Consider the following 13,319-nt stretch of genomic DNA (forward strand, 5'->3'; position numbering starts at 1 on the left):
AAAAATGTCCCCTTTGGTATAGTTTTAAATGAATATTTGTTTCTGATTTAATGCTTAGAAAATGCAGTTGCTTTTCCACAATTATTATCAATATACCTAATTTTACAACACATTATTTTAAATATGAACAGAAAAAGTGATTAACATGGAGTGTTGAGTTTTATTTTATTATATGATTATGAAAAGCGTTTTTCACTTTCACAATTTCTATCACATTAATGAATTATTTATGAAGAAAATATTCTATATTAGCGGAGATTAACAAATACATATGAAGTGTGAATTACATTTTTATTGTGTTGGGAAAAGCCAATAAGTTTGTTTTGTCATCCAATCAACTAGTAGTAAGTCTTGTTTCATTATTTTTTATCTGCAGGATACATAGAAAATTTCAGTACCTTTTAAATCCAAGACAGGTTTATAGTCTTGCTGGGATTGGACCAATGCCAGGGTAAGATCTCTTGTGGAGATGATACATTTGTATGTACATTATTCTTTTTATTATAATAGCTGATCAATTTTTTCTGATAAACAGGAGATGTTACAATTGTTCTGTATTCATATTTGCAAGATATTTTTTTTTTAATAAGGAAGTCATTTTGTTTATAGAGACAATAAGTATATCATATGTAATTTTTATAATTGCTGAGAAAATCCATATTATCCCATGGAGCACACATGAGTCTACTACTGATTGAGAGATGCTATGAAGATCTTTAGTAAACAGGATCGTCTGTAGCTAAAACCCCTACTAACCACAGTCCTGAAATGTTTTATTCAAAAGTGTGTTATTAAAAGTGTTTAAGCAAAATTAATAATTTAACCCTCTAGGTATCGGTATGTCCATGGTGCCAGACTGACACTGACATTCTCACACCTAGACCACCAGATGACTATTGTAGTTCTAACCTCTTACTCTGGCCCCAACCTAACACTGAAGTGAGAAAAAGGAAAAAAGTGTTTTCCCTCCATTTTGATTGTGGAGCAGTTCACACAGAGCCCCAGTCATGATCAGCCCTAGACAGTAGCCTTAAAAGGCAAGTTCAGTGAATGTAAAAATGATCACAAGCATGCCAATCCTTGACATTCACTTAACATCATTCTGTACTATATTTTTCAGTTGATTGGCTTGCACTATAAAATATTTAAAATATAGCATAGTTGGAGTGGCTCAGTGGGTAAAAGTGCTGACTCTGAGAACAAGTGAGCTTGGTTCAAATTCCAGTGTCAGTTCTTTGTGACCGTAGGCACGTCACTTTATTTCCATAGGTCTCGAACATCAAAACATAGATTGTAAGCTTTACGGGGCAGGGACTGTGTGTGTAAAATTCTATATACATCCCTATATACATACATATGCACCCCGCACACTATATTGTATTTGTGAAGTGGTTTGGGTCCATTGGGGAAAAAAGTGCTATATGAAATTAAGTTATTATATTAGTTGGTCACATATACTGTATGTTGTCTCCTTTATAACTTGCCCTGTTTCATAGCAATGCCACACACATCTTTTAAAACACATACCATAATATTTAATGTAGTAAACATAAAAGATGAAAGGGAACAGTAAATAAAACTCAATTTGGTCAGGAAATGTTATTTTCATAGTACCATGGCTGTTCTATAATTATGCTGTTATGATGTTTCCTTCAATAAATGACCTTCCTTTTGTGTTAGCCATGTTACTAACTGACAAAAGTATTAGCTCCTGTATAAAGCAAAGCAAATTCAACAGCTGTGTAACAAGTGACTACAAGTACAGAATACCTTTAGTTACAGTATAAACTGAAAAAAAATATATAATAAAAAGATGTACCAACTATGTTATTTATGAACTGTTCATTGTATTCTATGTACCATGCTTATTAAAGCAGCATTTCATTAAAATTACAATGTTTCCTTTGTAAATAAATCAGTTGTGTAACAATAATAATAATAATAATAATAATAACTAGATAATACTGACGGCACTGTTTTTTCTTTTACTATTTATGCCTTTTGTAAAATGATTTGTAATGTAGTAAGCTCCCTTGGGTTGCTGTAGCAACTATTTAGGAAGCGACACTACTTTCTCTTTTGAAATAGGCAGCCATATTGAGTGCCCTGGGAAGCAGCATCTTTGCTGATCATTCACTGGAGAAGGGATTGATTGCAACTGAGAAAATTGCATTGCCATGAAGGCAAAGAACGGCTCACCTATATATATATATATATGTATAGGTGAGCCGTTCTTTGCCTTCATGGCAATGCAATTTTCTCAGTTGCCAATCAATCCCTTCTCCAGTGAATGATCAGCAAAGATCCTGCTTCCCAGGATATATATATAAAAAAATGAGCAAGAGGAAATGCCCCTTTAAGATTGATAGTCTTACTCGTTTTAATGTGAATGCTTATGGCTATTTTGTAAAAGTTCTTAATTTACTGTCCAGGCACTTACATTTATCATAGAGCTTCCCATATTATAGTTGAAAAGAAAAGATAGTACTGTATATCAGCTATGTTATGTTACATAACCTAGGCCTGTGATTGTCCGTGAAACTTGACTTTATTTTTCTTTATTGAAAATAAGAAGGGACAATTTTGCAGATTTTGTTAAACAACCCTTAAAAATGGCAGTAACAAAAAGCCAACAATCTAACTAACTATATCACTGTTAAAAAGGCAGAAAATTACAAAAATGTATTTAAATTTTTATAGATAAAATATTAACTACTGTATATTTATGTGCAGTACAGTAATTTCTACAATTGATCAACCAAGTAAAACACAATAGCATTCCTTGCAATATTATAGCCATCTAGTTGTTAATTCATATAATAAATTACATTATAATTAAATTTGCTAACCATATTAATAACTGTAATTGCACAAATAGAAGATTTAAAGAGTAAATATACTGTAACCGCATATATTTAATAAAGATGGAATATGCTATATCTTGAACGCAGTTTTAATAAACATATCAGATGAGTTACAGGAATGTTTTTGGTACATTTGTTTTTTTAATAAATAAATGCTCTGTGTACGAGGATATAATTTAGTTTACACACAATAGATGCTTCTGAGGAATATTAATGGCTTTGAATCAAAATTTTAATTCACATTCAGAATGTATTAGCAGTATAATTAATTAAGTTGGTAAGTAACTAAGGAGATTTCACTGAGCAAACCAAAATAACGATTTAAACCTCTTCTGTGCTGTAATAGTTTGAAATAAGGGATTTATTAGGTTAATTAGATTTGAATAATTCATGAAACTGCCCTCTTGATCCTATTCCCTCACATCTTCTCCGCTGCCTCTCTGCCAAACTAATATCCACCCTAACTTAACCTCCTTCTCATCCATCTCCAGCATATTTCCATCTTCCTTCAAGCATGCACTTATCACACCCATTACAAAGAAGCCATCTTTGATCCAGCCTCTCTGTCTAACTACCACCCTATCTCTCTTCTCCACTTTACCTGCAAGCTACCTGAGGGGCTTTTATACAACCGTTTTACTCTGTTTCTCTCTTACAAATCTCTGCTTGACTCTTTGCACTAAGAATTCCATGTTCTACACTACACCGAGACAGCACTAACAAAAGTGGCCAACGACCTACTCACAGCTAACTCTAAGGGTCATTTCTCCTTACAAATTCTCATGAATCTCTTTGGTGACACTCGCAGTGCTCTCCCCATTCACAGTCTACATGTACAACTGCCCTTATGGTGTTTCCATCTCTGGTGTCAACTCCGCTTCACTCCCTATTTCTGTTGGAGTCCAACACTGTTCTGTCCTTGGCCTTTCTACTAGTCTCAGTATATGCCTCTTCTCTTTGTGAACTAATTTAATCTTTTGGCTTTTGGCACCAATTTTTGGCTTTTGGCACCAAAATCTACCTCTCCTCCCTTGATCTCTCCCCCTCTTTCCTGTCCCATGTCACCAACTGTCTCTCTGCAACAACCTCCTGAATGTCCAACCATTACCTGAACATTAACATTTCCGAAACAGAATTAATAATATTTCACATTTCCATTGTGACCTCTACAACCAAACCCTTACTCACTTGCCATTATACCCCAATCTCATCAATATACCAAGCTCGCTTCCTCAGGGTCAACTTTGATTCTGCCTCTCCTTCATTTTTCACATTTAAGCCATCACTAAGCCCTACCACCTGCCCTTCCACCTCTGAAATCGCCAAGATATGCCTTTTTCTCACTCATGATGCAACTAAAATCCTAATTCACTAAATTATCCTGGACTACTACAACCTTTTTCTAGTTGGCATTCCCCTTGTTTGCATGTTCCATCTGCAATTCATCCAAAATGCTGCTGCCAGACTCATCAACCTCACTCACCACTGCAGTTCTACTGCTCCACTATGCAAATCTTTACACTGGCTTCTCATATCCACTAGAACTTAATTTAAAATCCTAATTATAATTTATAAAGCGCTCAACAATGCTGCCCCCTTAAATCTTAACACCAGACATATCCCTATACACCCACTCCTTTCTGCCCACAAAATCCACCTCCCCTCCTCACTTATTACCTCCCCTTCCTCGCCTACAAGACTTCTCCCATGCTGCACCCTCTCTCTGGAATTCCCTATCACGTACCATCAGACTCTTTCTTAGGCCTCGTCCAGGGTGGCACTGAGTGGGCAGGCGTGCTCACGCTGGCCACGATGAAACACATTGCGACAATGTGTGTGGCCAGCATGAGCAAGCGCCTGCGCCCGCTCGGCACTCAGAGCAAGCGCATCACATGAGCCATTCGCATAATGAGGGCGAACCAGCTCTGTGATGTCGTGGCCGCTCCCCCAGGCGAGCGCACGCCTAGCCGGCCACGTATCGCCCAGCCAAGCAGGGCGCAGCGCACGAGCGCCAGCGCACCCATTCCCTGCCTGGCCACAGCCTTTGCTTTCAGACATTCCAAAACACTCTGAAAACTCAGCTTTTTTAGAAAGAATATCTGGCACACTCTATCTAACACCCTTAACATCCACACCCCCAAACCTTAATGGGATCAGCTATGTAGCTTTTGTTTAAACATTTCTCTTCATTCCCTCTAGATTGTAAGGTCTCATTAGCAAGGCCTTCATTACCTTCTGTATCGTTTTTCACTTTTTTGTCCTTATTTATATTTGTATGGTATCCTGTTCATGTAATTGGTGTCCCTCTTTAACCCCCACTGTACTGCTCTGTGGAAAATGCTGGCCCTTTACAAATATACGATAATGATGACCACGTTAAAGCAGCAATATACCTCTTTTTTCACATGATTGGAACTGCATTAATGTCAGCTCCAGGGACCTCCAATTTCCAGAGATACTAACCTATGTTACCCATATCACTTCCTTGCTTGTACAGGAGTTTAACTGTAAATGAAAGTCTATTGACCCATGTGACAGGAGATTTGGCCATCTGTTTTGTTAACCAAAGAAGGTCAGAAACACCTGTATAGTATTCAATAATCTTGAGAACTAAGGGACCTGGAACTAAGGGACCTGCGGAGCAGAAGTTAATGTGGTAAAAACAAGAAATGTGCAGGGGAGATTTCTGCTTTTTTTTAGTAAAAGAATAACATTTTCATTGATGCAGATCACCCAACCCTCTGAATTAAACTGGATAGGTGTCCAGTGATACACACAAATAGCCAATGTGCCATAAAATTGACAATGAAAATTTCAATTGACAATGAAATGCAGTTTGAACATATGTATCTTGATGTCTATTTATTTTGCATCATATTTCACAATGCAATGACTGTGACAATCTGCAAATATGAGTTAAAAGCAAATGATTAGCTAACAATACAGTATGTGAAGGGCTTTCTATATAAAAAAAAGTTTGACAGGTGTAAAAGTTTTCTATTATACATTGTTTTAGATATTCAGTGTTACTGATTTGTGACGCATAACATTCAAAAGTGCAATAATATACTGTACATACTGTACAAGTTATTTAATAGATCAGGTTAAAAAAAATACATATGTCCATCAAGTTCACCTATGCTAAATTTAGACGACAGATACTTATTTTTATTTGTATTTACAGTATTTTGATCCAGAGGAAGGCAAAAACACAAAAAGCCCCAGTGAAACATCATTCGACGATGTCTCATAAGGGGGGAAAAATTCCTTCCTAACTCCATTAATAGCAATCGAATTTCTCCCTGAATAAACAATTTCCCCATGTTTGCTTATTTGGTATATCCCTGTATACCTTTCCTTTCTAAAAATGTGCCCAACTTTTTTTTAAGACATCTATTGTATCTGCCATCACAGTCTCCATCAGTAATGATTTTCACATTTTAGTCCTATCCCCTTCCTGGATTTTATTTAGACCTAATCTGATCCCCACACCAAAATCTGTCAATGGATTGTCTATGGATTGTCTATGGATTGTGTACTAAATAATCTGAGTGGATACATCCAAATCCACCACTAAATCCATTGCACCCAGATTTTTTTTCTACATCCATGGAACAGATTACAAATCTGTGGTCGGATTTTTAAAACTCCCAACTCGGATTCAATCCACGTGCCTTAAATATAGTTTTTGGGTGATAGGGGGGGGTGGTGTTGGAAAAGAAGGATTCACAACCTCTGCTACTCTGGGCATCAGCTCTAGCAGTGTGAGCTAAACCCCCTGATTGATAGCATCACTGACACAGCATACTTTTGAGTTCTACTGTGCTTATACCGGTATCTGTACAAAGCACTTTACCCTCTTCTGGGATAGAGAATCATATCTAATAAGCAGTCTTCTGCCATGAGATGCCTTGTGGCGTGGGAAGAAACCTTACAGTCCATTTATTTGAATAGGCTGTAATGTATCCCAGCACCAAAGGTGTCTTGTGGCAGAACACTGCTTAGTAAATATAGCCCACTGTCTTTATACTTAATAAAATAAGTACTAACTCAAGTCACCAGGTCACTTTGTTATATTACTTTCTATCTGCATCTGCTTTATTTGCTGTGCTTCCCCTTTTTGCGCCCGAAAAACATGTGTTTAATCTCACCTGGCCTCAGTAACTAATAACCCATCAGTACATATGACTTTGTGCTTGAACTCCTTTCAAGGTTACAAGCATCAAAATAGATATTCCATTGAGATATGCTACTAGACAGTTACAGTGGTACTACCAAACAGCTAGTTTACCTCACATTGCTAAAACTGCTGCCCAGAGATGCAGAGTTGCAGAGATTGTGGGTTCTAATCCTATTTGGTCTAACACCTGTTAGATCATGTTCTCTTGCTACAGTAAACAAACTCCAGTGCTCTGGAATAGGGAAGCATGCTTTAAACTGGTTTCATTCCTACCTATCAGGTAGATCCCAACATGTGTCTATCTCAGGCACTATCTCCAACCCCTTGGATATCACCTGCAGTGTCCCGCAAGGCTCTGTTTTGAAGCCCCTACTCTTCTCAGTGTTCATTAATGATCTTTCTACAACTTGTAAGGAAGCCTCAATACACATGTATGCGGATGGCACGATCTTATATACACACAGCCCTAACCTCTCTGACCTTGGACACATATTTCAATCTGACTTTTTGAGACCTGAAAACTGGATTTCCCCAAACAAACTGTTTCTACACACAGACAAGACTGTAACAAGGGTATTTGGGACCAAAGCTACATTTGTAAGGCTTCCAATGAAGGAGCTACAGATCAGAACCAACTCTAATACTATCCTAGCCCTTGTTACTAGTTTCAAATATTTGGGCATATGGCTTGACTCCCCTTTAACATTTGGGTTGCACATTGATACCCTGACATCCAAAACCTATGCCAAACTAGGTGTACTATATAGGAACAAATCCTCCCTAAGTCTGCTTGTCAGAAAGTGCATCGCACAGCAGATGCTGGTGCCAATTATAGAATATGGGGATATATTATATGACTAAGCATCCGAAACTCACCTCAGCAAACTTGAAACCCTCTACAACTCAATATGCCGCTTTGTCCTCCAATGCAATTACAACACACATCACTGCGAAATGCTCAAAGAACTAGATTGATCATCACTTAAGTCTATGTGCAAAGTTCATCTCTCCTGTCTTTTCTTCAAATACTTTCTGGGCAAGCTACAGTACCTGCCTATCTGAACAAGCTCCTCACCCCTACCACATGCAGCACTTATCTGAGACCTGACTCCAAAAGACTGTTCATGGTCCCAAGGCTCAACAAAATATCTGGCCACTCCTCCTCTTATCGTGCATCCCACAACTGGAACATTCTACCGTAGACTCTCTATGCCGTCACCAATTTGCAACAATGGTACACACCTAAATCACACGTGTTTTTTAAATGGCTGAGGGACCTGAAGAGCTGTTTTTGAACCACTGTCCAAAAAAGTAACATTCCCACTGTACTACTATTTCTACTGTATATAAAAACAGATATATTGAAATGCCATTTCAAATTGTTGCAAGTAATAAATACAATATGAAATAAAAGTTAAAATACTTTTAAAATGGTGCATGAAACATGTATTTATTTATTTTTTCAGGTTGAACTTCTTCCGAGATGTTCCAGACTTCAGGGTTCTTGCATGTGGCGGAGATGGAACAGTTGGTTGGATTTTAGACTGTATCGGTAAGGACAAATTTACTAGGATGAAAACATTGCTTCAATATTGTAAATGACATATGTTTCAAGTATTTAAACCTTCTAATGCTCTTCATGTCTGTGGTTGTATTTGTGGAAATTATGGAAAATAATATTTAAAAATATGAATATTAGTCTTATTTAGTAGTGAACCCATTTACTTATATACCTCCAAATAGTAGCATTTATATTCCAAGAACACATCTGGTATACCTAGGAAATACAGTAAGCGTATAAAAATTGTACCAAAACGGATGGGACACATGGTTATTCAGGAGTTCACTAAAACTGTATAATCATGAAATTTCTAAAATACAGTAAATAGGGCAATTTTGACTGTGTAAGACAATTTATTACAATCACTTCGCTTTTGTAACCATTTTTTTGCCATCACCAAATATTTTACTTATTCAAGCATTTTTTTTTAACATTTTTAACATTTTGTGATAAAGAGTTTTGCGCATTTTATTCACAAACTGTATCAGAACAACACTGTGCAGTTCTACAAACATACTTAACAAATTCCATTCCACTCAAATATATTGTGACTTTTATTGAATTTTCTCTTATGCTTACAAGTACAGTTAGCTTATGAGAAAATGACCAACAATTGTACCTCAATCACAAAGTCTCTGTACAAGAACCTAGAGCAAGTTTCAGATTTTCATGGCAACTTTGCAACAGTGCTTAGGAACTTTAAACAGAAATGTTAGACCCAATACTGATAATGGTACACTGTTGTCTTAAAGCCGCAGTCCCTGTGTATATGTTCCTGAAGTCAATCTGATCCATGATCCCCCAACTTGGGGCCTCATGCTAAAAATAGCAGTAAGCTACTTATCGACAAAAAAGCTTACAGCGATTCAGTAAACCCCGATAAGCCGGCGATAAGAGCAAAAATTTGTTTTGCAGGAAAAATAAATCACCAAACACGTGGCGATAAGCCACTTATTGCCACTTATCCCCAGTTTCTCAAACTTGCTCAATTCTATTAGCCCCGATCAGCTTATCGAGGCTTATCGCCGCAGATTTGAGATTTCATCTTCAAATCGTCCCGCCAGAAAAAGTTGGCAAGAATGTGGTGAGAAGCTGCTGATTGATGCTGAGAGACTCCGGAGCTGATATCTATTAATATCATCACAGGAGACCCCCAGCATTACTAATACACAAATTAATCGTTCCTGGCGCTGTGAATAAAGTCCAAAAATACCGTGAACCAACAAGGCAGTCTCTAGTATAGGCTTCCTTAGGCAGGTTGATGGTCTTGATAGTGATATTTCAGACAGGGGAGTTGTAGTCCTTATGAATGATGTTCAGCTGTTTCTGAAATAACAGAAAAGACAACAGGGCACACCAATTGCGTAGTGTGTTTCTTCAATTGTCTCCCTATCTAAAATCCTAGAATCCTACTTACAGGATATGGGCTAGCAACATTCAGTTGAGAGAATCTGTGACATCCGTCCCTTTCCTTCAGATCATCTCACGGATCCCACGTGGTCTGGTCTGCTGGAATCTCCCTCACTCAGTGTCGATTTTTCACTCCAACACTCCCACAAGTTCAAGAGTGGGAGGGGGGGGGAGGGGGTGGAAATTAAACAATACTAGTGTGATATCGTACAGGATTTAATAGCTCAAGAAAAAACGTTAAAATCACACTTACATAAATACAGGGTATCAAATACCGCACAAACTGCCGTCCGCAACCTGCACTGCTCCTATAGACTGCCGAGGAGAGAATCGCCGCACGCTACACTCAATACCGGAACCTCGAGTGACGTCAGCGATGCCGCAAACCGGAAACTGGAAACCGGAACTCTCCTCGCGTCAGGAACTACGGGTGCTCAGACGTTCCAAATCACTAAGCTCCTCCTCCCTACGCGTTTCGTGACCCGTTGTCACTTCGTCAGGGGAAAATGGAGCTTAGTGGATAGGTTTTTTATATACAATCCTAAATGGAAGGACCTTCCTATAAAGGGATGGGCTAGGCATTTAAAGCTGTACACTATATGATTCTACAATTGATTGAAAAGTAAAACGGGATCAAATAATGGTGCCTACAACTACTATACCTAAAATTCATCAATAGTATAAACAAAAGGGGGAAGAATATTAAGGAGGGATACCCTAAATTACTCCTGTGGCCTTAAAATAAATAATTAAAAAGTTACACTTAATTTGGACAAATATATCAAGTAAATTAAAACATTACATATATATAGAAAAATTAAAAATTAATTGATAATATTGAATGTAGATATGGAGAATTGTACATTACTGTCAATAACATTTAAACAATTCAAAAACAGTTATATGGAATTGTACACTATTACCTATATACTAAGACATTTACAAAGGTTGTTGAAAAAGGTTAAAAGACACCAGTAAATCGCTAAAACATTATTAATGGCCTGTTTTTAGGAATCTTTTAAAAAGGCCGCTAAGTCAAAATCTATATTCAGGCCGTGGGGGGACAATGTTTTAAGGACATAAATCCAATAACTTTCTTTTTTGGATACCAGATTTAGTCTGTCTCCCCCACGCCAGCTACCTTTAGGATTGTCGATTCCTACACATACCAGACCTTCTGGATTCTGACCATGGTGTATTTTAAAATGATTGGAGACACTGTGGGTCTCGAGGCCCCTCTTGATGTTATAGACGTGTTCTGCGAACCGTCTTTTGAGGGGTCTCCCTGTCCGGCCTACATATTGCAGGCCGCATGGACATTCTAATAAATACACACAAAAATTGGTCCTACAATTGATAAATGTTCTAATATCAAAACTGACCCCTGTTACATTGGATTTAAAATTTTTGGTTTTTTTACTATGTTTACATCCAATGCAATTTGTGCATGTGTAATAGCCCTTAAGACCATTCAACCATGTCACATGGCGATCTCTAAGGCCATCAATGGGACAACTAGGAGAAAGGGTGGATTTTAAATTCCTGGCCCTCTTGTAAACAATTTTAGGTTTGCTTGGGAGAATGGTTTTCAAAATGGGATCTCTATGGAGAATACCCCAATGCTTATTTAACGTTTTTGTTATGACCGGGGCCAGGCCACTATATTGAGTGATAAAAAAAGGGAACTTCTCTTGTGTCTGTGATTTGGGAATATTATTATCTTTTTGGCAAAGTAAAGAAGCTCTATCTATGACATTAACCTCTGAAATTGCCCTGTCTAATTCCTGATTTTTATATCCTCTTTCTATAAACTTTGTTTTTAACTCCTTGACCTGCTGCTGATACATAACATCTTCTGAGCAGTTCCTCTTTATTCTCAGTGCCTGACCTTTAGGAATATTGCGCAGCCACTGAGAATGGTGGTGACTAGATGCCAAAAGGTATGTGTTGGCATCCACTTCTTTATTGGAAAGTCTTAGTATGGACCGTATTATTCACCACATACAGAGATAGGTCAAGGAAATTAATGTTGGTTTTATTATGGTTAAACGTGAATTTTAGATTCCTTGTGTTTGTATTCAGATAGATTTTAAATTGTTCTAATTGATCAATAGACCCTCTCCAGACACACAGCACATCATCGATATATCTCTTCCAGAGCACCAGGCTTGCCCCAAATTGGTTGGAGGACCATATATAGTCCTCCTCCCATGCGGACATGAATAAGTTCGCGTAACTAGGGGCAAACCTGGTGCCCATTGCGGTGCCGCATGTCTGGAGAAAAAACTCTTGTTTATAACTAAAAAAGTTATGGGTCAAAATAAAATTGATTCCATCCAGAATGAAATTCCTCAATCTGTCATCTATCCCAACATCACGTTCTAAAACCCTCCTGATAGCGTCTAAACCCATCTTATGGTCAATTATTGTGTACAGGGACACTACGTCACATGTCACCCAACACATATCTTCTGTCCATATCAAATCTTGTATAAGGGTTAGCACCTGAGACGTGTCCCTTAGATAAGATGGGACCTGCACCACATATTTTTGAAGAAGATAATCTAAAAACTGGGACAGGTTAGAGGTGAGGGAACGGATCCCAGATATTATCGGGCGGCCCGGGGGTCTAGTGAGGCTTTTATGTAATTTCGGGATGAAATAAAACATCGGGATTCTGGGCTGTTCAATGGCTATAAATTCCATTTCCCTAGTAGTGATAATCTCATCCCGGATGCCTTGATCCAAAAGCGCCATCAGTTCTTCTCTAAATGGAATGGTCGGATTTGTGTCTAGCTTTAAGTAAGTACTACTATCACCCAGAATTCTGAGTGATTCTTCCTCATAATAAGAAGAGTTCATAACGACCACCCCCCCCCCCCTTTATCTGCCGCCTTGATCACTATGTTGGCGTTTGATTCTAGGGATTTAACTGCCTCTTTCTCTTCCTGACTAAGATTTTGTTTTGGGCATTTAAAATCTACACTTGCTGCTTCTAAATCCGAGATCACCATCTCGGCGAATGTGTCAACAAAATTCCCCTTCATTCCTTTAGGGTAGAAAGTGGAGGGTTTTTTAAAAGGTGTTAAGGGAGGCTTGTTGGCCACAGGGTTGAGAATGGGTGAAATGACCGCTCTGCTAACTGCATCCCTGATGTAATATTTTTTAAGAGAAATTTTTCTCAAAAAACGATGGACATCCACAAATGTATTAAACATATTGGGTCCACTAACAGGGGCAAAATTTAGACCTCGTAATAAAACGTCTAACTCTGCTTTTTGAGGAGACCCCCAGCATGAATCTG

General features: G+C 38.0%; 1 protein-coding gene across 2 annotated transcripts in view; it reads left to right on the forward strand.

The window, feature by feature from the left end:
• The window catches only part of DGKB (diacylglycerol kinase beta), an 895,737-nt gene that overhangs the window by 286,563 nt on the left and 595,855 nt on the right, over positions 1-13,319 (forward strand). For both annotated transcript variants that reach the window (XM_075587224.1, XM_075587223.1), the window contains 2 exons: positions 377-451; positions 8,511-8,596. In XM_075587224.1, the coding sequence (XP_075443339.1) occupies positions 377-451; positions 8,511-8,596 (161 nt within the window). The remainder of the gene's footprint in view (positions 1-376; positions 452-8,510; positions 8,597-13,319) is intronic.

The sequence above is a fragment of the Ascaphus truei genome, chromosome 2 (assembly GCF_040206685.1).
Source record: "Ascaphus truei isolate aAscTru1 chromosome 2, aAscTru1.hap1, whole genome shotgun sequence".
Lineage (NCBI taxonomy): Eukaryota > Metazoa > Chordata > Amphibia > Anura > Ascaphidae > Ascaphus > Ascaphus truei.